The sequence below is a fragment of the Schistocerca piceifrons genome, chromosome 1, assembly GCF_021461385.2.
Source record: "Schistocerca piceifrons isolate TAMUIC-IGC-003096 chromosome 1, iqSchPice1.1, whole genome shotgun sequence".
In the NCBI taxonomy this organism is placed as follows: Eukaryota; Metazoa; Arthropoda; class Insecta; order Orthoptera; family Acrididae; genus Schistocerca; species Schistocerca piceifrons.
In genome coordinates, this window is record NC_060138.1 from 1,135,778,413 (window position 1) to 1,135,806,136 (window position 27,724).

General features: G+C 42.4%; 1 protein-coding gene across 1 annotated transcript in view; it reads left to right on the forward strand.

The window, feature by feature from the left end:
• LOC124778420 (nephrin-like) overlaps window positions 1–27,724 on the forward strand; it is a 159,389-nt gene that overhangs the window by 13,267 nt on the left and 118,398 nt on the right. Inside the window, exons 2-3 of the mRNA XM_047253642.1 lie at window positions 4,901–5,109; window positions 18,891–19,001. Of these exons, the coding sequence (XP_047109598.1) occupies window positions 4,901–5,109; window positions 18,891–19,001 (320 nt within the window). The remainder of the gene's footprint in view (window positions 1–4,900; window positions 5,110–18,890; window positions 19,002–27,724) is intronic.

The window sequence follows — 27,724 nt, forward strand, 5'->3', positions numbered from 1 at the left end:
AAAATAACTCAGTGATTTGGTTTAAGGGGCAAATATACAAGTTATGTTTTTAACAATATTGGGAGCGATGAACATATTGAATACAAGATGTATATGGAAAATGAATTCGAGAAAATACTTAAATATCAGAATCACAATAAGAAATATGGTAACATGCTCCGAATTGTCTTCAACAGAATGGGTATACGTTAGGAACTGGATTCCTAGTAGAGAGGGGTTGTGTCACGTTCCCGACCCTAACCTCACCTGCAAGTCACACATGAAAAATAAATCAATATACAGCAGGTACAAGAATATGGCGACAAACATCTGGTGTCTGATATAAAGGAAGATCTTGAACTCTCTAAGGATGCGTTTAGAAGGCTGGAACTGACAAAAATAACAAGGCAGTGAAGGACTTTGTGATGTCGCTGTTCGGGACTGCTCTTCTCTCCATGTAATTTACCCTGGAAGGAACACACATCAAGGATTTACTGAATGATTAATTTGGGTCTGGGAAATGATGATGAGGAACCTCAGGCTGCAGAAGAAGGAAAAGTGCATGCTGAACTGCCACCAGTTGAAGGTGACAGTGAAGGTGCTACTGCTAGAGACTCATTCTTTGAATGTTGTAATTTATGACTGCAATTATCTGTCACCTTATTTATGTCATTTCATTGAAGCCATTTTTGTTACTGTTTTTGTGGAATTAAAAAAAATGAAAAAAAGTGGTTAGCGTTCAAGTCCTGTAATCGCTGGGTCGCTGAATCGAACCCGCTCGTTAGTTTTTTTAAAAATTTCTAACAAAGTCATTTTCTTTACTATTTATATTACAATTGATGTAATGGGAAAAATACCTGTAATCGAATGAACTTTTATTAAATTTACAATGTTATTTGGCAGTCAACAAATTTTTATTATCACAAATAATATAATATTCGTAATTACCGACTAGTAAACGACCAAACGCATAAAGTGATACTGAAAATGTATGCTTGTCCGTGATTTGAGAAATCCCTTATACCTGGAAGCAGCCCGAAACGACTTGTTACCTCCAAGTTTTGACCGGCACAGACGACTTTCGAAAGATGTACAATCAATCGTCGCTTTCGACATTACAAGTTGCGGGATGGTATTTTTCGTAAAAACATGAAAAACAAAGTTAAACGGCACCAGCTGCGTTGAATAAATGGTATGTTTCCGCACACGCAAGGTCTTTTAAGGTTTTCCGTGGAAAATCAAACCTCTTTAAGATTTTCAAAAACCTCTCTTTCAGCCGATAGTTGGGGAGCAAAGCATGCATAACGCAGTATTTCCTTAAATATCGGCGCTGATCATTTGTCATGCAGTATCGAGTGTATTTTAATAGCGTCTTCACGAGAAGCAATTTCTCGTTCTCTTTCGATTCAATACGAACAATTTTGAAGACACGGACAAGCGTACATTTTCAGTTTCACTTTATGCGTTTGGTCGTTTACTAGTCGGTAATTATGAATATTATATTATTTGTGATAATAAAAATTTGTAGACTGCCAAATAACATTGTAAATTTAATAAAAGTTCATCCGATTACACGTATTTTTCCCATTACATGATTTGTAATATAGATAGTAAAGAAAATGATTGTGTCAGAAATAAAAAAAAAAAAAAAAAAAAACTTACGCGCGGGACTCGATCCAGCAACCCAGTGATTACAGAGCTTGAACACTAACCACCTTTCTTTTTTCTTTTAACTAACGACGTTTTGTATAGGGTGCACTTCACTTACCGTTACACTACTAGCTTTATTTTTTATTTTTTATTTTATTTTTTTATGTTAGGGCTATGCTTACAAACAAAACAAAATCTTCCTTTGTCCAAATGTTATATATTTTTTGTTTATTTTTGTTGTGTAATTGATCAGAGGCCTTCTGGGCCCCGCTGCGATATGTTGGGTCACGTCTTTTCGAAATTCATGTGTTCCGTTCAATTGTTCATAAATGTTCATTGGTTCAAACAGGAAACCTTCTTCTCTCTTGCCTTAACACATTCCAGCTGCGAGGCGGGTCGTGGAAAGCACTCCCAAGGAAGTTGGAGAAAAACTGTCTGTATTTTGGGTGACGGACAACGACATAATGACGGTCATTGAGGTATGTCCAAACATCGAGTACAGGGTCTACAGTTTGTCCAAATATGTAGTGAATGGCATGTCCGCGAATCCAATTCACAGCATTGGTCTTTGTCCGAGGAAAATAGTCACGTTCCGGAAATAATAATGAAAGGGGAGTAATCCGATCCGGAATGTGCCGCGTTAGAAAAGCCACAATACGACGAATCAGTTACCAAACCTCCGCCGCCGGTCCGCAAACAAACCGATGTTCGTCGTTGTCTGGCACTCCACACCTGGAACGTAGAGGTGATTGGGCGAGGTGGATACGATGAAGGCGAGATTGGTTGATTTGCTTACCATTGACAGTTAAGTACCAGACAGATTGAACATTCGTGTCAAGGTAACAGGCGAACACCGCGCGCCATACATGACGCCAGTCAACCTGGGGGAACTTTTGTTCAATCGGGTTAGGTGGACGACCTAATTGGAGGACATTGTATACTGCCTTTGTCTTGAGTAAAAGCTGTCTTGGTAAGGTGAGGCGTAGATAACTGAGTTCAAGAAAGAAGTATCTTATATAACGGAACAGGTCCGGAACATCCGAGATCATCACCGGGGCTGACATTCAGGCCGGCGTAAATGCCGACAGGACGAGACCAGTGAGGCTCGTTGGGCAACGTGTCCATACCGTCATTTGGGAGCTGACAAATAGGGCGCGAGCTCTATCCGGCACGTGTAACAGACCTATCCCACCTCGTTCACCGGGAAGAGTAAGGGTTGCGTAGCTAACTTTGAACAACAGCCCAGAGCTGACGAAAGATGCCATCGCCGCCAACATGCGACGTGCCACAGTGAGCGGGAAAGGTACAACTTGTGCTACATGGGGAACTCGGGATGCGGTATATACAGGGTGTTACAAAAAGGTACGGCCAAACTTTCAGGAAACATTCCTCACACACAAAGATAGAAAATATGTTATGTGGAAATGTGTCCGGAAACGCTTACTTTCCATTTTAGAGCTCATTTTATTACTTCTCTTCAAATCACATGCATCATGGAATGGAAACACATAGCAACAGAACGTAGCAGCGTGACTTCAAACACTTTGTTACAGGAAATGTTCAAAATGTCATCCGTTAGCGAGGATACATGCATCCACCCTCCGTCGCATGGAATCCCTGATGCGCTGATGCAGCCCTGGAGATTGGCGTATTGTATCACAGCCGTCCACAATACGAGCACGAAGAGTCTCTACATTTGTTACCGGGGTTGCGTAGACAAGAGCTTTCAAATGCCCCCAAAAATGAAAGAGGGTTGAGGTCAGGAGAGCGTGGAGGCCATAGATTTGGTCCGCCTCTACCAATCCATCGGACACCGAATCTGTTGTTGAGAAGCGTACGAACACTTCGACTGAAATGTGCAGGAGCTCCATCGCGCATGAACCACATGTTGTGTCATACTTGTAAAGGCACATGTTCTAGCAGCACAGGTAGAGTATCCCGTATGAAATCATGATAACGTGCTCCATTGAGCGTAGGTGGACGAAACTAAAATGAGCTCTAACATGGAAATTAAGCGTTCCCGGACACATGTCCACATAACATCTTTTCTTTATTTGTGTGTGAGGAATCTTTCCTGAAAGTTTGGCCGTACCTTTTTGTAACAGCCTGTATATTGACATATCGAGCTTGTTGGAGAATATCTAGGGATCGAAGGCGATGGTCCATAAGACCTGCTCTGATCATTAAAAGGAGGCGTCGGCAGTTGAAGGTGGCTGAACGCCGGAGATCAGATGTAAAATCTATTCCCCAACAGTGAATGGTATCAACGGTGGTGAGAGGTGTAACGCACTCCACGGAAGTCTCGTGCCAATGAACATAACTTGTGACTTACGTACGTTTAAAGAGCTACCCGACGCCTCACCATAAGTCGCTACCCACGTCTAAACAGTTCGAACATCGTCGGCATTACGTAAACAGATGGCTACATCGTCAGCATAGGCCGTGCAACAGAATCGGTAGGGATCTATGGACAACGATACCAAACGTTGTCTTAGTCCACACAGCAAGGATTCCAAGGAAAATCGCTGAGAGAGGGCAACTTTGACGTACGGATCGACCTATTGTTATCAGAGGAGTGAGTCTGCCATTGTACATAATCCTGGAAGAGGCACCCCGCAGAAGGCGCATCACTACCGTGATAACGGCGACTGGGGAACCCATATGGTGGAGAACGGCCGTAAGGAACGAATGGTCAACCCTATCAAAAGCTTGACTAAAGTCCAAAGACGCAAGTGCCTCAGAGAGGCGTTGTGCCTGGGTAACGGCGATCATATCCTCCACTCGGCTGCCGGCGCTTCTTGGTAGAAATGGCCACGCACGGGTATATATTTGACGACCGAAATTATCTTGCGATTTTCTCAATAACGCTTGAGATGTACGCGCTAGTGCTCACACATTTTGTTGTCCTCGTGGAGTACTACGAGTGTACGAAGTTTGCAGAAATTCCGCGTTCCAAACGTCGTGGCCTCCCTTTGTGAGACTTCTGGCTGTTAGCATTCCCTGTTAAAGAGTAGGCACAAATGGAGCTCTGGTAGCTACGCCACTACGCTGTCTGTTGGTGGTTGACGTTGAAACCATCATCAGTACATCTACTATATCCCAAGTGGCATATCCTGTCAAAATCGACATCGTCTTGATGTACTGTAGTTGAGTAAGTCTGGTAGTAAACCTATGAAGTACTTAACACTGTAGCGGCGGCAGAGTCGGCGCCACCTGTTGCTGCTGGCCACACCCCCCTTTCCCGCTGACTGTCGCCTGTGCCCGCTTGCAGCTTCGACGTGCGCGGGCGGCCCCTGAGCCAGGCGTCGCACTGGTCTTCGCCGGACACGTTCGGGCCGCGCGCCTTCTTCCGGACGACGCCTTCGCCGGCGGAGCTGGTGCTGGAGGACGTGCGCCTCCGGGACGAGGGTGCCTACCGCTGCCGCGTCGACTTCCGGCACGCGCCCACCCGCTCCTACACAGTCCAGCTCACCGTCGTAGGTACGTAGCCAGCCAGCCTCGCCTCGCGCTGCACGCTCTCAATTGTTTCGTTCCGTCTACTTATCCGATTCTTGGCATCGTGTGACGGAACGAGTCAGTACATAACAAGTGTAGAAGTATGAAATCGGAATTTCCCTATCGATGGTGCTAGCCGTCGGTGTAGGATAGAGAGCCTATATGGAGTGAGAGAGTGGCCAATGGTGATAGCGTCGCTCATTGGACGAGAGCATAGAGTAAATATCTCTGGAGTCAGCATTGCGTTCTGCGCATGTTGTCAACATTAAACCAGGACTGTCACGCGTTTTCGGGACTTCGGTGTTCGTGTGTGCTTTCCGCAGAGTTTGAAGTTTATAATATCAAGAGTTTTTGTTGTGTTTTCACCGTTTGTTGATAGTTTAATAGCGATGGTGAATTACAGTTGTTGCTACGGATGCAAATAAATATATGTGACTGGAGGGATAGTAACTTTTCATGGATACTATGTTTAAAAATTTCGAGGTGCATTGTAATTAACTCTTGATTCTGTAGGCCTATTTTTCTACGATTTTATGAGTATATAATAGATATTACGGCTCGTAAAAAAGCTTCCTCTCGTAAATTTTCTAGTAGAACAGGAAAGGGAATGGTTAGTTGTTTCAGCAAATATTTTCCTCCATGCATTTATCAGTGACTTGTCAATTATGTATATAGATTTGAAAGACGGGAGACAGATAAATTCAACAGAGTGGGAGTGTGTAACTGTCTTCGTATAATATGTGTTTCCAAACCTTTTTGTTTACTATAAGTTACAGCAGGATACCACGTTAAGCGTGTCTAGGGCATGGAGAATGATTATGAGAGATTTATATTTTAGTTTCCCGAAGGATGAACAACGAGTAAAGATGTGCCTCCAGAAAATAATGAGGTGTAATTTTGTCCCCACAAAATATTCCAAACTATGTTCAAAACACTTTGTTGAAGAATGTTTAGACAGAGAAAGATTTGGACGTGTGTGGCTGAAGGTACATGCTATACCAACTATTTTTAATTTTCCTCAGCACCGACTACCAATTTCTGCATTCAGCTTAAATACATTTTCTGCTCAAATCAAATAAAAAACACAATAGTGTAGCTAATCAAAGTACACATTCATCTTCTTTGGTGTACTTTGCCTTCAATTTATTTTCTTCATCATTTGATTAAGAAGCGTAAAATATTAGTAAACATGTCCCCAAACTCTTTTATTTGTATTCCACAAGATTTCGGGATTGCAGCCGGATCTCACCGACTTCTTTTCACGATATTTCGGCTGATAACCTTACAGTTATCTTCAGGCGAGTGTTTGACACTGGAGATAGCTATTGTTTTTTTTTCTTCTTTATTGAGTTTCAATTCCCCCCGAAGGGGGCGGGCAGGCAGCAGCTTACTACGCTGCTCTACAGCCTACAGACTTTTTTTAAAGAAAGGAAGAAGAAAGAAACAAGGAAAAACAGGCGATAAAATGGTGATTTAAAGTGTAAAATGGCGTAAAATTGCGGAAAGTTAAAACAGAAAGCAAGAGGGGTTGGCAATGTAGATAAAAGACACAGGAATCAGACAAGTAACATAGTAGACACACAATTAAAAAACATGGCGACAGTCTGGTTTCTGTTCGCAAGAGATAAAAGACACACCCAGCGACTGTATGATGGCCGTTCGCAACAAGTCCCAAAAAACACAACACGGAACACTCACTGTAAAACACGCACTGTAGAACACTCACTGTAGAACACTGCACGAAAGTGGCAGCACAAAGACGACACTCCCGAGCCAAAGACAGATGGGGGGGGGGGGGGGAGGACCTGCAGGAGGAGGAAAAACAAGGAGGGAGGAGAGGAAAAAACGAAAAGGGGGGGAACCAAGGAGGGAGAGGACTAATAAAGGGGGAGAAGGGCAGACGCGAGACGGAATGAGAGGAGGCAGAGGAGGGAAATGGAAAAGGACGTGGGGGAGAGAAGGGGGCAAAGAGAGGGGAGGTGAGGAAGAAAGAGGATGGAAGAGGGGGGAGAGGGAGCCCGGGAAAAAGACAGAGGAAAGGAGGGGGAGTGAGGATCAGAGTTGATAGGAGGGATAAATGGAGGGAGAGAGGGCATCATCCGGGAGGGGGAGTTGATGGAAGCCACCGCGGGAAAGGAGATGGAGGGTGTAGAGATGGAAGGTAGGGGGGACACAACGGTGAAGACGTGGCAGGGGGCGGGGGGCGGGGATTGGAGAGGAGAGGAGCAACCAGGGGTGAGGGGGTTCAAGACGGCGGGAGGTGTAGAGGATGCGGATATGTTCGAGGAATAGGAGCAGATGGGGGAAAGGAATAAGATCACAGAGGATCCGCGTGAGGGGGAGATAGCTAGTTTTTTTTTTTTTCCTTTATTGTAATTTTAAACACCTACACAGGCGGGCTGTCAGCAGCATAGTACGCTGCTCTTCAGCCTTAAGTGGAACAATAAACAGGACAGAGAGGTGATATATACAATACAAAAAACGGCGGGCAAAAAATGGAGATACAAAGAAACAAGAAACAAGAAGCCGTTCACGTTGGATGAAAAAAACACTAACACGTGGAGACACGGCGCACAAAACACGGAGAACGGCGACGGCACATGTGAACAGTTGAGTTGTAACTGCACGAAACACAAAACGATGCACACACACTAAACACTGATGGCGATGATCACCGGCGCGCGAATGTTCACTGAGCGTGTACGAGTCCGGGGACCTGCCAAGAGAGGAGGTGGAAGGGGAGGAAGGGGAAATGGGAGAGGGGAGAGCAGAGATGCCATGGGCAAAAAAGAGAGGGGGAGGGAGGAAGGGGGAGGGGAAGCCCGGGGGAGAGGGTAGGAGGGAGGGGGGAAAGGAAAGAGAAGGGAAGGGAAAGGGGGGGAGGGAGGGTGCCTATAGGAAAGGACACAGGAGGCGGGGGGGGGGAGGATCAAAGTAGATAGGAGGGGTAGATGCAGGGGAGGAGGACATCATCAGGGAGGGGGAGCTGGCGGAAGCCACCTTGGGAGAGGGTAAGGAGGGTTGAGAGATAGAGACCGGGTGGGACATGGGAATACAGGCGTGGCAGCGGGCGGGGGTGGGTGAGGATCGGGGAGACGAGCGGGTGAGGAGGGTCGAGTTTACGGGAGGTGTACAGGATCCGTATCCTTTCAAGGAAAAGGAGGAGGTGGGGGAAGGGGATGAGATCATACAGGATCCGCGTGGGGGAGGGGAGACGGATGCGATAGGCGAGGTGGAGAGCATGGCGTTCAAGGATTTGGAGGGATTTATAAAAGGGAGGGGGGGCGGAGATCCAAGCCGGATGGGCATAACAAAGGAGAGATAGCTAGTGCAAGTCGCTCTATTTATACGTAGAAGTGCCGCAGGCGCGCATACGCAAGTTACTGTAGCATGCGCGCCACCTGTCGATTCCAAGGTCCTCTACAATCGACAGGTGGCGCGCATGCTACGGTAACTTGCGCATGTGCGCCTGCGGCACTTCTACGTATAAATAGAGCGACTTGCACTAGCAATCTCCAGTGTCAAGCACTCGCCTGAAGATGGCTGTAAGGTTGTCAGCCGAAATATCGTGGAAAGAAGTCGATGAGATCCGGCTGCAATCCCGAAATCTTGTGGAATATTCGATACGCCGGGAAAATTTCAAGAGTCACATCTTTTATTTCTGTTTCTTTCCACTTCCCTTAATGGTGTTATATGGGTTGACTGTTACATGACCAACTGTATTTGCTTTACAGTACATTTATTCTCCGATCGCCTTTTTCCCCCCTTCTTACTCAGTTTACTATTTATTCAATAAACTGGGAGCAAGTACGCAAAATGCGTTAAATAAACACTTCGAAGTGTCACCAGTAAGAAAATTTGTGCTTTAGGTCGCAGAAACGAGAAAACAAATACGGAGAAACAGCAGAAAAAAGGACGAATTAGCAGGGATATAATCGCTAATGTGTGGCAAATTAGGTATTTCTCGGACACTTTCGTAAGTACTAGCGTACTGTCAAGTCGTTTTGCAAGACTATCACTGCAAAAATGTACGTCAGGCTCTGTAATACTATAAAGTGCCGTATCATACCGAAAACTACCAAAAATCGAGTGCATCTGAACCGTGACACCTATTGCAAAGAAGCAGAATGCAATGTCACTTGCCCTTAAAAGTTATGTAGTTGGTTTATTCCCGGTATCGAATGGATACTGTTAAAATTTCTGTGCAACATATATAAATAATCCACGACACGTACGAAAAGAATCCGTCTGTACTAGGGATGTAGTGACATCCGAAATATACAGGGCGCTATACGGACAAACACACGACGTCCCAACAACACGTGACCAGGCCGACAATGTATGTTGACAACACAAAATCTGTTCTGCGCATGTGAATGCTCACTCCAGATATATTTACTCTATGGGTGAGAGCCGTGGACGCCATGCTTTTACCAAACTGATGCTGTGTTGGTACGAGTATATGTAAATACTGTGTGTGATTCTGTACCATTGCTTCTTTTCAACGCCTCGAACGCCAATTCCATTGTACAATTACGTACAGGTTGTAACACGGTAATATTGTAGGACTTTTGCATGTTCTCTGTCTGTTCTATTTACGTAAATTGCCTTACAGTCACTCTGTTGATCGGATCTATGACGATACTATTACAACTTCACAGCAATTTTTGAGGCAAAATTTTAATTTAAAGTGATTTACTGAACGTCACTGATAATATGAATTACAGAATCGTCAAGAGGGATGCCTGGTTGCTCCGCTGTTGGGTGCAAAAACCGAAGTGAAGATGGATATATGATGCTCGTTTTCCCAAGAAATGAAGAAACTTTTAGAAAGCTCGTTTGGTTTCTTTGTGTATCAATTTCTTACTATATGCTTATAATGCCTACAAAACAAAATTAAAAAATTACAGAACAACCTTTTTACTGATACATACCCCCCATGAAAGTAAAAGCTTTTGAACACTAATGTATAATTGATGTGGGGTTGAAGCACAGGGGTAGAGTTTTAACATAATAGTCCAAAGGTCGTGAGTTCGAATACTGCTCAAGCTAAGTTTTTTAACGTTATTTTCTAGACTTCTAGAGTGACAATTCATGCTACACGATGTGTTTTAACATGTATACGGAACCCTAAGTCTACATACTTCCTACTAGCGACTCGCACTTCGCTCTGTAGTCTTGACTACTCACATTCCTGTAAATTATAATTATCGTGTGGATATTCAGTTACCTACTTTGAATTACTTTCTGCTGTTTCAGTAGAGTACCTAAGTATTGATATTTTTCTGATTTTCTGTGGTATAGAGTTCCTAAAAGTGTGTATAGAATGACATGTTTTGCCAGCAGAAGAAAATGTTATAAGATCGACACACTTAAAATGGGTTATGTGGGGACGCAAAGAGACAAGAGTTTACCAATTTAAATATCCGCACGGAAAAAATATGAACTAGCAACATGTACTCTGAGATACATTAAATGAAACTTCTTTTTCTCTTTAATCAGTTGTCAATGTTTACATAGCATCATAAAATACAGCTGTTGAAATTCGGCAGACATACACAGTTTCACGATACTTCCATTTGCTCACATATTTATTAGGCCTATATAAACACAGACAAATGGCATTTGTTTTAATCATGTACCGAATATTACGCTAGAAGATCTGCTTGGCTCGTGTGTCAAACACATGCCTTATTTTACTCCTGAAGTGGCCAGCTTTCTGCTTGCGTCGCTAACTAATTGCACGTCCCGCGCGCGATCTGGTAAAAACATAGCCTTGATTGGCGACTCCATTGAGTGTTCTGTGCACCACGACCAAATATTATATACGTAGAATACGTAGAATTGTAAGGAGACTCAGCATTGGACGTATTTTTTTGTTTCGTTTTATTATCTGCATTTTTTTAAAAATCGATTTTCGGTCACTTAGTGACCATCCTCAGTGCTGTAATATACAATTAAAATTGGTAGGCACTGGTGTCAACAAGTCTAGAGCGATCACATAAACTGAGTCGTATATTTTTGTTTTATTATCCGCGCTCAGTTTATGTGATCGCTCTAAACTTGTTGATACCAGTGCCTACGAATTTTAATTGTATATTACAGCACTGAGGATGGTCACTAAGTGACCGAAAATCGATTAAAAAATGCGGGTAATAAAACAAAAAAATACGACCAATGCTGATTTTCCTTCCAATTCTAAAAACATGGCGGCTAGGGGCCGATTGGCCACTCTCTCCCTACACAGGCTCTCTAGTGTAGGACAGCGTCTGCAGCGCCATCTGCTTCCTGTAATGACTGACGACGAATGTCAACACGCAGTGACCCAAGTTCCATACATCGGTATCTGTTCCAGACCCGTAAACATGTCGAGTTCTGTGCCTAGGGAACTACGGGTTGCGGATAGTATTGGTTTTCTGTCATCATCTGAAGAAAACTGCAGCAGAGTCCCACCGAATGCTTGTCGAAGCCTTCGGCGAACATGATTGAAACCTGGTAATTAAGGAAGGCAGGATTGGGTTACGATTGTGGACGGGGCCCGAATCAATTACTATTGATTTGCTTTGCAATTTCACTCATTTATTTTAGTAAATAATTTTTGAAAACAAGCCAGTGAGGTAGCAATCAGACTTTTAAGGCACGTAACCACAATCACGGTTGAAGGCCTGTAATGCGACAAATGGCAATTATTTAAAAGTTAACAAATACATGAAAATACAGACAGCCAATAATTTTGAAGACAAGCCAGTGTGGTCGCAATCAGAACTTTAATGCAAGTAACCACCACCACAGCTGAAGGCCTTTCACGCCATAGTGGCAATTATAAAAAAAATTAAACAAATATACATAGAATAAAGACAGCAAACAATTTTCGAAAACAAGCCGATGTGGTTGCAATCAGAAATTTGAAGCAAGTAACCATAATCACGGCTGAAGGCCTTTAACGCTCAAAATGGCAATTATTAAAAATTTAACAAACATACATGGCAATTATTAAAATTTAACAAACATACATAAATACAGACAGCAAATAATTTTTGAAACCAAGCCAATGTGGTCGCAATCAGAATTTTAAAGCAATTCACCACAATCACAGCTGAAGGCCTGTAATGCGAAAAATGGCAATTATTTCAAATTTAACAAATACATGAAAATACAGACAGCCAATAATTTTGAAGTCAAGCCAGTGGGGTCGCGATCAGAATTTTAAAGCAAGTAACCACCATCACAGCTGAAGGCCTTTCACACCAGAGTGGCAATTATAAAAAAATTAAACAAATATACATAGAATACAGACAGCAAATAATTTTCGAAAACAAGCCGATGAGGTTGCAACCAGAAATTTAAAGCAAGTAACCACAATCACGGCTGAAGGCCTTTAACGCTCAAAATGGCAATTATAAAAAAATTTAACAAATATACTGTCAGACGGCGAATGGCGTAGCGAAAGTTAATTAAAAAGCAAACAACAGATCACCAAACAGGTGAGACAAATTATGGCAACTTAATAATACAATAATAAAATAAACCACAAGGGCCAGTCACAGACAGTGCTCCAGTAATCGACCTCTGAGTAGGTCACACCAAAAACACATTCGCGAGCGAAGAGAAAGGCAGCCAAGAGTTGCATTCAGATCACAAGATGGTAACTAGGACTAGTGGCAGTCTAACGAGCGACTAACGATAATCTTGGTGGGGCTACCTGACATCCAACAAAACAAATGCACGATGTAAAACTATGCCAAAGCCAGAACAGGCGGTCTGGGCTTTGCCCACAGAATACTGTGCTTAGAGCGCCCAGAACAAGAACGAATGACTACCACTAAGGCACAAGAACGCCACCCAACCTACAATCAAGAAGCTGTCAAACTTACACGCCTCACTGGACAGCAGTGCCAAGGCGTGGAAATGTATTCTGTCGTTACATACTCTAACCCCCAGGGCAGGTAACTGGGGCGTTAGAGGCCACAAGAGAGAAAAATACCGCTGATTGAACTTAACAATGTAAGAAGCTGAAAATAGTAAATAGTAATTAGAAGCTCAGGAAGCCTAATCAGATCCGCCTTCCCACGGTACTCCACTCGCTGCTTTTCGCCTTGGTGACACTACGAGCAGCAACATGAACCCAAGTTACTGGGCAAACGCGACATTTCACAATGTTTTAGGTTTCTCTACGCGAATTGCACTGCACTGAAACACGCAGAATCCGGTTTCGCCGGCCGGAGTGGCCGAGCGGTTAAAGGCGCTACAGTCTGGAACCACACGACCGCTACGGTCGCAGGTTCGAATCCTGCCTCGGGCATGGATGTGTGTGATGTCCTTAGGTTAGTTAGGTTTGAGTAGTTCTAGGTTCTAGGGGACTTATGACCACAGCAGTTGAGTCCCATAGTGCTCAGAGCCATTTGAACCAATCCGGTTTCGACGACGTTGTGCACCCTCGTGACCACTGCCCTTCGATCCGGCAGTCTATACACGCCGGCAGCAGTTCTGGCTCGTCGGCGCTCTGTGCAGACCTCGCCGCTCCTGCGTCCCCAACCAAACTCTTCCTAACACCACACGGAAGAAGCACGAGGTCGCCGCAAAGATAGGGCAGCAGCACTACATATCGATAAGCGCCGCTGCTGCCACTAGCGGACAGGCAACGCTTACGAAACTGAGTGGTGCCAGTGAACGCGAGAAGAAGACAAACAACGCAACCATGACAACTAAACGATGCGGTCTGGCAGAAAACTACACACAGCACCAACGCGAGCCGCAGCACGGTTCAATGATCTTGGGAAAGTACAGTGTTTCGAGCGCTTCAAAAATTTCAAACGTGGTGATTTTGACGTGAGAAACGACGAGCAGAGGAAAACACCGAAAAAGTTCGAAGACAACGAATTGCTGGCCTTATTGGGTGAAGATGATACTCAAACTCAACAGCAACTCGCGGAACAGCTGAATGCGACGCAGAAGGTCTTTTCTCTTCGGTCGAAAGATATAGGAAAGGTGCAAAAAGAGGGAAAATGGGTTCTGCATGAACTGAACGAAAGACAGCAAGCAAATCGAAACACCACTTGTGAAATGCTGCTCGCCAGATACAAAAGAGTTTCTCCATCGAATAGTGACAGGCGATGAAAAATGGATATATTTTGGGAATCCTAGGCGACGTAAATCATGGGTGAATCCAGGCAGACTATCGACATCCACCGCAAGACCAAATCGCTTTGGAAAGAAGACAATGCTACATGTTTGGTGGGATCAGAACGGTGTCATCTATTATGAGCTGCTGAAATATGTTGAAACCGTCAGCACTGATAGCTGCCAACAGCAAATGATCGATTTAAATCGAGCATTACGAGAAAAAACGACCAGAGTATGGAGAAAAGCAACACAACGTCATATTGCTCCATGGTAACGCCCCATCACACATAGCAAAACTGGTCAGGGAAACGATCGAGACGTTCAGTTGGTAAATTCTAGTAGGGCATGCGGCTTCTACTCCGGACTTGGCTCCGTCCGATTATCATCTATTTGCATCGCTGGGACACGCTCTCGCTGAACAACGCTTCAGTTCGTATGAAAATGTACGAAAACAACTCGCTAATTGGTTCGCTTCAAAAGAAGGACTTTTTTTGTGCCATTCATAGCCTGTCGGAGAAATGTATAAATGGCAATGGAAATTATTTTGAATAAAATATTTTTTATCAGTTTCAAACAATAGACGTTTAGTTACTGCAACCAAATTCCGGTTTCATACTTCTGCACCTGGTAAATTACAGAACGTTGATTCAAACATTTATAAACAGAACAGATTTAAAAGTTAATCAAACAATGGATATTCTAGGCTGATGTGTAATAATATTATAAAAAGGATAGTTGCTACGCACCCTATAGCGGAGCACGCAACTAACACACATGACCACAGTCTCTGGCTCTTGGGGCCAGACTCTGCATTTGCGTGAGAGTGTACGTGTATGTAGTCTATTTTGGACAAAGGCCTTGTTGGCCGAAAGCTCACTTTCTAACATTCTTTTTGTTGTTTTTCATAATACTGTTAAATAATTAATCAGAAACTTAAAATCAATGATTCGCCACAGAATGTTGACCAGCAAATATACAATGTTATTCTTTATTGATTCCAAGAAAGCATTTGATTTGACAAGCTGAGAAACAATGGATAAAATCATTAGCCACATTGGTGCTGAAGCAATATTAGCAAATATATATGTCTAACACAGCCAAAACAAACTGGCAATGCCTCTTGATACACTGGAAGGAGAACCTAACTTCACGCTCGACTTACTGGGGAATAAAGTTAAACCATGTGTCACTCGATGTGACAGACGCCATATTGATTTCGCGTATTTCACTGTTTTTAGGGTTCTGTGCCTCAGTCCGTGAAAACGAAACAATTGTCATCCGTCTCAGCCCTATTGTTAAGAAACCTTTTCCTCCGGAACGGAAGGCTTATCAAGTTGAAATTTAAGTCACATACTAAGATCTACTGTCCCTTAGTGGTTTAAAAAATATAAGCTTCTAAGTCAATGCGTTCAAAGCATACTGCCATTTATATTACATGTTCTGATAGTCACAAACTCACTCATCAAAACTTCCCACTGACCAAAGCTCAAGAAATTTAGCTAGAAGCAAGGCTTAACAGTACAAGTAAAGGAAAAACTTTGGGACGTGTTGATCTGTAATTATGTAACATGAAAATTTTTTGTCATGTTTTGTCCGACTGACTCTTTACCAACCTGTTAAGATCCCTTTTTCTTAGGAAGGGGTAAGCGTATCGTATTCATGTTTACATCCCATAGTAAAGTTACGATTCCTTGGCGGTGACAAAAAAAAACGTGAGGTAAGTCAGTGCAGTGAAAAGATACGGCCATTTACGTCATATATTTTGATACTCGCAAGCTCTTTCATCAACACCCATACGGCACTTGCCGTTGATCTAGAAGCATAAAATTTCGAAAGAAACATCGTTTCACAGTACAAGTAAAGGAAAAATATCCGAAAATTGTTAGTTCGTAATTATATAACACGAAAAATAGTTTTTTTTCTTTTTTTTATCAAACTTCAAACATTCTCGAAAACCTTGTAATTCCTGTGACCAACATCTTGCCAGTATCAATGCCAATAACAGGTGAACATCGTCGAGATTTTCGACTCCCAGAATGAGTGAGCTGTCTACACACGTAATTAAGTTTGTGCAGAAATTTATTTATTATTTTCTTGTCGTAACTTGCAGGATGCCGTCCCACGGGCAACGGCACATTATAGATTTATAACAAACAAATCACTCTTGATACAGTTTCTTGTAATTAAATATCAGTTAATGATCCGTTGACGGTAAAGCCCTTTTGGGGTACTAAGATCAGGGACAGTGAAGTTCAAAGTTGCATTAATTTCTCGATGTGTACTGGTTAAGGATGCCAATTATGGAATCGAGGCAATTGGTCCGCACTTTGCAATCTGATAATATTTTCTTTTTCATACTTGCGTTTGTAACACATTCCGGGAGTTTCTTTTGAATATAATGCAAGTATGTTCTGCACTATTCGATGTTATTTACGTGTAAGATCGAACTCTCTCAGTAAAAAGTTTTTTAGATTTTCTGACTTCTGTCTGACTAGAAAACGAAAACAGTAATGACATTTTGACTCCTTGGTTGCCACGGATATTGCCTATTTTTCCGAAAATGTCGCCATTTCCGAGGTTGTGGTTAGAGCAGAACCTGAGAGGACAGATTATATTGCTGTGAGTGAAACGTGCAAAAATTAAATTCATTTACTTCCTTGTGTCGAGTATTTCGCTTTTTATTTCCGAATATGTTGCGATTTCCCAGGGTGTGGTGAGGTAGGAAGCTAAGAGGACAGCTTAAATTTCTAAATGTGAAATATCTAACTGTTATTTCTGCGATTTCGGAGGGTCCACTGACCCACAAGGGAAGCTGGTAACAGTGTGACTCAATTTTCTAATTTTGAAAGTACTGAACGGCGATCTGTTTTAATTGTAAAAACTATTCGACAACCAAGATTGCACAAAATATTTTTTTTAAGACAACCTGTTTCGACAGACTTTGCTGTTATCTTCAGGTCTTAAAATCTTGTGCTGTAAAACATGTTCGTTTTACGCTGAACCTCACATACAAGTTGTCAAGTGGATAAAAATCAGCATGTAATAAAAGGTTTCTCATTGCTAAAAACATAAAAGGCCGTGTAATTATACAAATTGCTTGCAGATTCTTGTTGGACCATACTAGCACGGTACACAACAGCATATCTGTTTACATATGCTGGACATATTCTAAATAGGTGCTTTATGTTTTTAAATACTTTAGCGATGAAAAACCGTTTATTATGAGCTGATTTTTATCCACTTGACATCTTGTGCCTGAGGTTCAGCGTAAAATGTTATACAACACAAAATTTTAAGACCTGAAGGTGTCAGCAAAGTTTGTCGAAACCGGTTGTCTCAAATAAAGAAATATTTCATCTACATGTACATCTACGTGATTACTCTGCTATTCACAATTAAGTGCCTGGCAGAGGGTTCAATGAACCACCTTCAAGCTGTCTCTCCACCGTTCCACTTTCGAACGGCGCGCGGGAAAAACGAGCACTTAAATTTATCTGTGCGAGCCCTGATTTCTCTTATTTTATCGTGATGATCATTTCCCCCTATGTAGGTGGGTACCAACAGAATGGTCTCGCAATCGGAGAAGAAAACTGGTGACTGAAATTTCATGAGAAGATCCCGTCGCAACGAAACACGCCTTTGTTTTAATGATTGCCACTCCAAACCACGTATCATGTCTGTGGCACTATCTCCCCTATTTCGCGATAATACAAAACGAGCCGCCCTTCTTTGAACTTTTTCAATATCATCCGTCAGTCCCACCTGATACGGATCCCACACCGCACAGCAATACCCCAGAATAGGGCGGACAATTGTACTTTAAGCAATCTCTTTAGTAGATCTGTTGCACCTTCTAAGTGTTCTGCCAATGAATCACAGTCTTTGGTTTGCTCTACCCACAACATTATCTATGTGATGGTTCCAATTTAGGTTATTTGTAATTGTAATTCCTAAGTATTTAGTTGAAAATTCAGTCTTCGGATTTGTGTGACTTATCGCGTAATCGAAATTCAGCGGATTTCATTCAGTACCCAAATGAATAACTTCACACTTTTCTTTACTCACGGTCAACTGATACTTTTCGCACCACACAGATATCTTACCTAAATCATTTAGCAATTGATTTTGGTCATCTCATGACTTTAAAAGACGGTAAATGACAGCATCATCTGCAAATAATCTAAGAGGGCTACTCAAATTGTCTCCTATGTCGTTAATATAGATCAGGAACAATAGAGGGCCTATAACACTTCCTTGGGGAACTCCGGATTTTACTTCTGTTTTACTCGATGACTTTCCGTCTATTAATACGAACTGTGACCTTTTATGCGATCTAGAGTGTTGAATGTTTTTACTGGTAACAGTGTCACGCTTGGCTTACTAGAGATCTAGAAATGTGCAACTGTACAAATACACGCCATTTTGACGTTACTTCCGAGTAAGCAGAGAGAGTGAATAGCTTCTCTTTACAGTGGAGACAAGCTGCATGATTTTGTATTGGATCCTCTATTATCGTGCTGCGGTTCTGTGGTGCACGGATTTCAACGTAACTCTGCCTTTTCGATGTGGTAATTAAAACTTAATGACTACGTGTCGTAACTGCTTAGCAAGCTAAATTGTTATTACTGTTGTTTTTAATACAGTTCTTCCAGAGCGGCCGCTGCTGCTGGACAGGTGGGGAAGACCCATCAACTCGACGCTGGGTCCCCTGCAAGAGGGCGACCACGTGTACCTCACGTGCAGAGTCGTTGGAGGTAAGTGTTCTCAGTGTCCCTGCAGTTGTTTTCTGTACAGCAAGACCTGTTCCCAATATAATGGATGCCACAAGAAGAACTGAAAGTTGTAAGTACGTCTGATTACTGATTTCTGACAGGGACTAGCAACATCCCAGTTTACAGTACAAAATTACGCAATACCTCTACAAAAATTCAGGAAACTACAAAACGTCATAATTCATTTACAGAAGCCACAGTATAGCAAAAAGTGTGCATCGATAAAGTTATTACGAGGGCTGTTCAGTAAAGAATGATCACGCTTTTTTTGCGGTCGCAGTTTCACGGCCTGTAATTCAATCTTATGATATTAGCTTAATGTCTAACGAACACGCTGAGATACATTCGATGTAGGCATTCCTGGTTCGCGCCTGTGATAGGCGGGCAAGCTGCGGTGATGTTCAGTACCGTCTACCACAGCAATGGTAAGTGTCGCGTGATGAACAATAGGCAGATGGGAAATTTAGCATTCGTCTCAATAAATCTTCGGCTGTAGCCTACGCGATGTTACAGGTCTATGGAGGGAGTGTATTCCCTGCAGCACAGCTTAGACATGGTTTAAACTGTTTAGAGATGGGAGACAATCAATTTCAAAGAAAGTGGACCCGGCGCTCCAGTTACTGCTTTTACAGAAGAAAACAACAAGAGTTCTGCTGTCACTGAGACAGTGAATCGACTAACGCCCTTACGAACAAGTCCTGAAACACTGAAAATTTCAGTCGATACCATTTTCCAAACAAGAAGACATTCACGTGCAGGCCTGCATGCAATTGAAGCTCATATTAGAGGAAGATCTGGAGTTTCTTTCAAAGGTAATCGCGTTTGACGAAATTTGGCTACGTCATTTTGATCCTGAGAGCGAACAGCAAAGCCCAGCGTGAAAATCACCTTCATCAGCAACCCACAAAAGATCAAAAGTGGTTCGGAAATTTGTGGTCATCTCATATTATGACATTCATGGAATGGTTCATCAGCAAGTGCTATGTGGACACAAATCAATAACTGGGCAGTACTACAGGGATGCTCTGAAAACCTTGCAAGTTCATACGAGGCGCGAAAGACCACTTGTGAAAAAGGCTGGATACTGCATCACGATAGTGCACGGTCGCATATTGCAAATATTGTTTCTGAATATCTTGCAAAAATCAATTTTAAGGACATCCCTCGGTCTCCCTATAGTCAGGATTTAGCCCAGTGTGACTAACCTGAAGGAACGCATTCGTGGAAGGCATTTCCCGCTATCAAAAGCAGTAGGGAAGGATGCGAATGCGATTCTGAAGGACCTTTCAAAAACTGGTTTCCAGCTTGTCTCTGCAGACTGGCAGAAACACTTGAACAAGTTCATCGTATCCAAAGCAGACTATTTTTGAGAACGGCCATTAAAATTATGAAAATGATTAAAGTTTTTTGTCAAAAAATTATGATCATTCTTTAGTCAAGAGCCCTCGTACGAACGCATGAGCGTATGTAAATGTGACACAGTTGAGTTGGTACTCCTCCAAAATTACACTCAAGTTCTCCACCGTTTTCTGATACGATATTGTTGTACTCTCGAGAAGAAGAGCAGGCAGTTGTTCCCGGAATTTAAAACTATATCCCTGATGAGATACAAACATTACCTGGGACTTATTCACATTCAGTTTAACTCCCAGGTATGGAGCCCTTATTATCACGGAATAAAGATCGTCTTTCATCTCGACGATGGCAATATTGTTGTCCCCGGTTTGGCACGTACGGTCGGTACAGTCCACACGAATGTGTAACAGAGACACTCTGGGAGCTTAAATGCGAATCTTTGGAAGACGCAGACGTTGTTCTCGCGAAATTCTGTCGGGTCAATTTAGATAGAGACAGAATTCAAGGACAGTGCAGCAGTACTCCAGAAGAGGACGGAGAAGCGCAGTGTGTGTAGTCCCTTTAGTAGCCCTGTCGCATGTTTTAAGTGTTCTGCCAATAAATTGCAGCTATGCGGGATTAGCCGAGCGGTCTTAGGCGCTGAAGTCATGGACTGTGCGGCTGGTCCCGGCGGAGGTTCGAGTCCTCCCTCGGGCATGGGTTTGCGTGTTTGTCCTTTGGATAATTTAGGTGAAGTAGTGTGTAAGCTTAGGGACTGAGGACCTTAGCAGTCAAGTCCCATAAGATTTCACACCCATTTGAACAATAAATTGCAGTCTTTGGTTCGCCTTCCGCACAATATTGTCTGCGTGATCGTTCCAATTTCATTAGTAATTCTAATCCATAGGTATTTCGTTGAATTGACTGTCTTTAGATTTGTGTGATTTATCGCGTAACCGAAATTTAACAGTTTCCTTTTAGTAGTGGATGATATCACACTTTTCATTACTTACAGTCAATTGATGCTTTTCGCGCGGTACAGGTATCTTCCGTGAATCATTTTGCAATTGGTCTTGATCTTCTGGTGACTTTACTAGATGGTAAATGATAGCATCATCTGCAAACAAACTAAGAGGGCTACTCAGATTGTGTCCTAAATCATTCATGTATATTAGCAACAGCAGATGGCGTGTAACACTACCCTGGGGAACGCCAGATATCACTTCTTCTTTACTCTATGACTGAATTGTGATATTTCAGACAGGAAATCACCGTTGCGTCTCACAACGGAGAGGATACTCCATAGACACGCAATCTAATTAGGCCCCACTCGTGTGGAATGGTATTAAAAGCCTTCTAGATATCTACAAATACGGAATCAATTCGAAACCCCTGTCGACAGCGTTCATTACTTAGTGTGAATAAAGAGCTAGTTGTATTTCACAAGAACGATAATTTCTGAATCCTTACTGACTATGTGCCATTAGATTGTTTTCTTCGACGTCAATTCATAAAATTTGAAAACAGATGTTCCAGAATGTTGCTGCAAGTCGACTTCAGTGATATGGGTCTGTAATTCGGCGGATTACTCCTATTACCTTTCTTGAGTACTGATTTGACCTGTGCAGCTTACCAGTCTTTAGGTACCGATCTCTCGTCGAGCGTGCGATTGTATGTTATTGCTAAGTATTGATCTATTATGGTATTATACTCTGAAACGGACTTGACTGATATACAATCTGGACCGGAAGACTTGCTTTTATTAAGGGATTTTAGTTGCTTCATTACTCCGAGGATGTCTGCTTCTAAGTTACTCGCGTTGGCAGCCGTTTCTCGATTCAAATTCTGGAATTGCTGAAGAAATTAAGGAAAACTGTATTTAGTAGCTCCACTTCAGTGGCAGTGTCATCGGCAACATCGCCGCTGCTCTCGTGCAGTGAACGTATTAATTTTCTAAAATCTACGAAGGCTGCGCAGCACTTTCCTCTTTGGTGTCTCAGTATGTCTTCTATCTGGTCCGTCAAGTATTTCACTGCCTGTAGGGTACCACTGCCCTTCATAAAACCGAACTGGCATTCCACAATGTTTCCCTCAACTGTGTCGAGTAGTCCTCTGTTACGTATTTTCGTAAATACTTTGAAGAAGAGAGTAAAATAAATAAAACAGATTACAAAGCAAAGTTTTTCTTCCTTTTGAATATTGCATCACAGTTGTTCCGTGCGGCAGGGTGACTCATTAATAGCCCGGTGCATAGATACAGTGTTTCCAATCTAAAAATAAATAAAAATTCGAAATGATGAATCACATACAATACTAAAAGCATTGATATAACAATTCGAACTGTTGTATGGGTTTCAGCGACCTGCGTTTAACCTGTCAAATAACTAATACATGTCTATTATCTGGTAGGAACTGGAAGGTTGTAGTACATTACTCGCAATTTAGTCTATGAGTCTACATGGCAGTATAAAGCAGATCACCCCTAGGCCTGAGAAAGCTATGTGTCAGTCTTGGCTAAAACGACGAGGACGTGCGCGTCCTCCCCGTTCCAGATGACAGCGGTCCACAAAAGTAATCCATGGCCGAGAGCATCAGGTGCTCAGCCACTGCTGGGCTCTCAGTGATTATAGCACAAATTACGACCGGTGTTGCATTCAGGATGTCAGCTTTGGGCGTTTACTGCAAACAGCTACGAGCGGGAGTGCCACTCGCCAGGTGTTCTACATCTACAGGGGGTCCACCCGAAGTTTCGGACGAGATTATCTCGGAAACTATACATCGGGTAAAAATAGTGCTTAAGACAAGTTCGTAAGCTCAGAGGGGGACATCAAATGATACTACACGTGACCCCCTTGGGTGGGGCGGGGGGGAACTTTTAAATCAGGGCTTCACAACATACGTGCTCGTGGAGCAAGCTGTGAGCAGCAAGGCGCGAGCACGGAGCAGCGCGAGCACGCTACCCCCACTACCGGACCAGAGCGGAGAGTGGGGAGAGTCACGTGGGGCACACAACAGCTGCCGCCAGTCAATGTAAATCCGCGGCCACCTGCAGGGATATCACAAATGAAACAAATAAAGGAGAATGTACACATGCCACATAATTTTATTAGCTTAGTGTATGCCTCTACATTCGCATTAATTTGTGAACTGTTACACAATAAAAGGTGTCACTGAAGTGTGGGATTCTCGGTTATATTGTACTTTTTGCCCTTTACAATTGCGTCTATGTTTGGAGTAATTGTTCTTGTGCATTTTAGGCGCAGCGTGCAGTTTAAATTTGGATCAGACAATGCGTTTCTCAGGCACATCTTGTTAAATTTCATTGCAGAGAACAGTTGTTCACAAACATACGTGGAACCGAACATTGATATTACTGTAGCCGCCAGTTTGTGCAAACGAGGAAATCTATCCTGAGGGAAGTGTCTGTAGAATTCCAAAATGTTATTCTTGTTCTGAAATTTTTCTCTGTATTCTCTGTCACACTGCAGGTCAATAATTTCTTGCTGCAGCTCAGGACGAATCTCTTAAATATTCGCTGAATATGGAGAGAACAGATCAAAATCACTGTCTAGTGCTGTCAGATCTTGAAAGCGCTGATCAACTAAACTATGTGAATAACGTTCACAGTCTTTGTGAACATCTTGCATGGATGATAATTTAGGAAAATGAGCTAGGTTTCCTGTTTCCAGCTGACTCACCCAAAGTGTCAATTTCATTTTAAAAGCTCGTATTCGACCTATGAAATGAGTAATTAGCAGATCTTTACCTTGTAGTAAAATGTTCAAAGCATTCAGATGGCTAGTTAAATCTGCTAAGAACGCGAGATCACATTCAAACGTGCGCGCGCATTTCCCCTCCCTCCCCTCGCTCCCTACTCCACGACCTTGCACCTGCTCGCGAGCACGTGCCTGAGCAGACGCGAGTACTCGCGCTCAAAACCGGCCAGTTGTTAAGCCCTGTTTTAAATCTTAAATGGAAACCCCATTTTTTATTGCAGATTAGGATTCTACATAAAATAGTAATCAAGTTTTGTCTGAAACATTTTTTTAAACCATCGACAGACGGCGCTGAAACATTAAAATTGGGGAAGTACTTCGATTTATTTATCCGTGAAGGACGCATCAGATCGATACAAAATGTGCACCAATTCTATCATTACGCCAAATTAGGCTATTTTTTTAACAAAATGTATCCTACCCGGCACTGTTTTTGATGGAGGGAGGCGGAATGGTATTAAAATCTCGTTAGGGAATACGTTCACCAGAGCTAACATGACCTGATTTTTTCTTGTGGGGTTATTTAAAAAAATGTTTATGAAAGAACGTCGCCTTCCCTCCAGTAATTCCCATTTCAATTCGCGAAGCATTTCCACAATACTTGCAAGTTGATTGAACCTACCGATAACAAACCTATCAGTAGGCCTCAAAACTGCTTCGGTATCTTCCTTTGATTCGACTTGGTGGGCATCCAAAACACTCGAGCAATACTCTCGAAACAGTCGCATTAGTGTTGTATACACGGTGTGCCCGATAGATGAACAACACTTTCCTAGAAGCCTCCCAACAAACCAAAGTCGATAATTCGCCCTCCCTACATCTGACCTTAGCGTGCTCGTTTCATTTGATATCACTTTCCAACGTCACATCTAGATATTTAATCGATATGGCTGTATCACCCAACACACCACTAATACACAATTCGAACATTACACGGTTGTTTTTGTTACTGCATTAACTTCCGTTTTTCTACATTTAGAGCAAGCTGCCATTCAACATATCAAATAGAAATTTTGTGTGAGTCATCCTTTATCCTTCTACATTCAGTCAACGACTATACTTTCCCATATACAACAGTGTCATGAGGAAACAATTGCAGATTGCTACTTTCACTATGTGTCAGATCACTTACGTATGTAGAGAATAATAGCGCTCCTATCACATTTTTCCGGGCCACTTCTGAAGATACCGTTCCCTCTGATGACCACTCGCCTTCGAGGACAACTTCCTGGGGTCTATTACTTAAAATCCTTCGAACCATTCATATAGCTGGAAAGTTGTTCAGTATGCTTGGATATTCATTAATAGCCTCCAGTGGGGTGTAAAACACTTTCCAGAAATTTAGGATATGGAATCTGCCCGTTGCGCTTCATCCCTGGTTCACAGTGTATCTCGTGAGAAAAGAGCAAGCTGAGTATGTTGGTTTGTGGACAGAAGCTTTTTTTCTCAAGGAAATATTTGACCTTACAATATGCTCACGAATTCTAAAGCATATAGATTTGAGGAGTACTGGCCTCTAATTCTGTAACTCATAAACAGGTAGCAATGTACACAAACAACCCAGGTGTTATATCACGAAGATCATTAGGCTTGAGTAATTGTACTCCTAAGTTTTTTGTTGAGAATTATTTATTTCATTAACAGTGCAGAGTAACCCACCGCCTTGAAATGTAAGGTGGGTCGGATGCTTCTGAATGTAATAGGAAAGATTTCTCATTGTTACAATCTTATTAGTATACAGTTGTTAATGTTTTTTTAAATAATATAAAGAACGTAATATACCAAAATTTCTCTGACGTTACAGAGAATTGAATGATTAACAATTGTTAAAATGGATCCATATAATTTGTTACCACCTAGTTGATGAGAATATAATTTATATAATGCAAATGTCAAAGAAAAAGAAAAAAAGAAAATGTAACACAATTAGCGTGGCGAAAATAATTTGTAGTATTTAGAGGGAAGTGATATGCTGTATTTGGATGTGAAATACAGTCTAAGTAGCATGTTGGTTAATAATGGCCTATTTCTACCTATTTCGGATGAGAAGGTTTGGGTACAACCTTCGGCTATTCTCATCTGAAATGGTTTGTGCTAATGTATGTTTAACAGGTTATACAAATTAAATGCTGATTGAGCACTTAATACATGGAATACATGAATTTTAGCTTTACATGAGAAATACACTTATGTTTATACCTTGTTAGTAGAAACAGAATATAGTTCATTGCTACTTGAATGCATTATTCCTTAAATAACTTTATTCATTTCTGATACATCAAATTCATTGATTGTAGCTTTGAACCGAGAAGAGAATATACTTCTGTCTGCACACAATAAGACGAGCAATACGTTACTGCTTGTGTGCAGTACTCTTCAAACACTATGCAGGATGCCATTGGGTAGGAGGAGCCTCGGAATAGAAGTTCTTCGAGCCTTCTCCTCCCAAGCGACATTACCTTATTACTACAGTCTTAGTATATGATACCGGTGTTTATTGCTGCTACTTCTTGAGAATACTGTAAAGCACTCTGTGTCTTTACTGTTATCACTCAGAGCCTCTACAATAATGTTGGAAGCTGAGGACATGAATTAAAGTTTGCGCCACGATTTTCTTGCTCCCGAGGCAGAAATGCTGACTATTACACCACCGCTTCGCTATGGTCAATATCGCTGCACGAACTACCCAAGTCGAATGCCCTCTCCAACACAAATCTCAATTCATATTTCCAGCTTATTTGCCCCTTGCATTGTCACTATTACCAGGGCTCTCCGACAATGGAATAGCACCCCAGTATTGGACGTAATGGGGAAGTCATGTATTACATGTGATCGCACAAATTTTCCCCGAGACATTTAAGTCTCATTTTTGTCTACGGTGATGTTGCAAGCTGAAGATGTAAATTAAAATTTGTGCCACGGCCGGGGTTCGAACGCGGGTGTTATTGCTTATCGGGCAGGAATACTGACCAGTACACAACCGCAGCACTATGCCGAATACTGCTGTGGAAAATTTAATACAAGACTTCTCCATTACGTCCAATCCTGGGGTGCTATTCCAATGTCGGAGAGTCCTGGTAATAGTGACAATGTAAGGCGCAAATAAGTTGAAGATGTGAATTGAGGTTTATGTTGGGGAGGGCATTTGATTTCGGTATTTCGTGCAGCAATGTTGACCTTAGTGTGGCGGTGATATAACGGTGAACAGTTCCGTCGCGTAAGCAAGAACACGAATTCTTTACAGACGAATGGGAAAACTGGTCGAAGCGGACCTCGGGGAAGATCAGTTTGGATTCCGTAGAAATATCGGAACACGTGAGACAATACTGACCCTACGACTTACGTTAGAAAATAGATTAAGGAAAGGCAAACCCACGTTTCTAGCATTTGTAGGCTTAGAGAAAGGTTTTGACAATGTTGACTGGAATACTCGCTTTCCAATTCTGAGGGTGGCAGGGGTAAAATACCGGGAGCGAAAGGCTATTTAGAATTTGTACAAAAACCAGATGGCAGTTATAAGAGTCGAGGGGCATGAAAGGGAAGCAGTGGTTGGGAAGGGATTGTGATAAAGTTGTAGCCTATCCCCGACGTTGT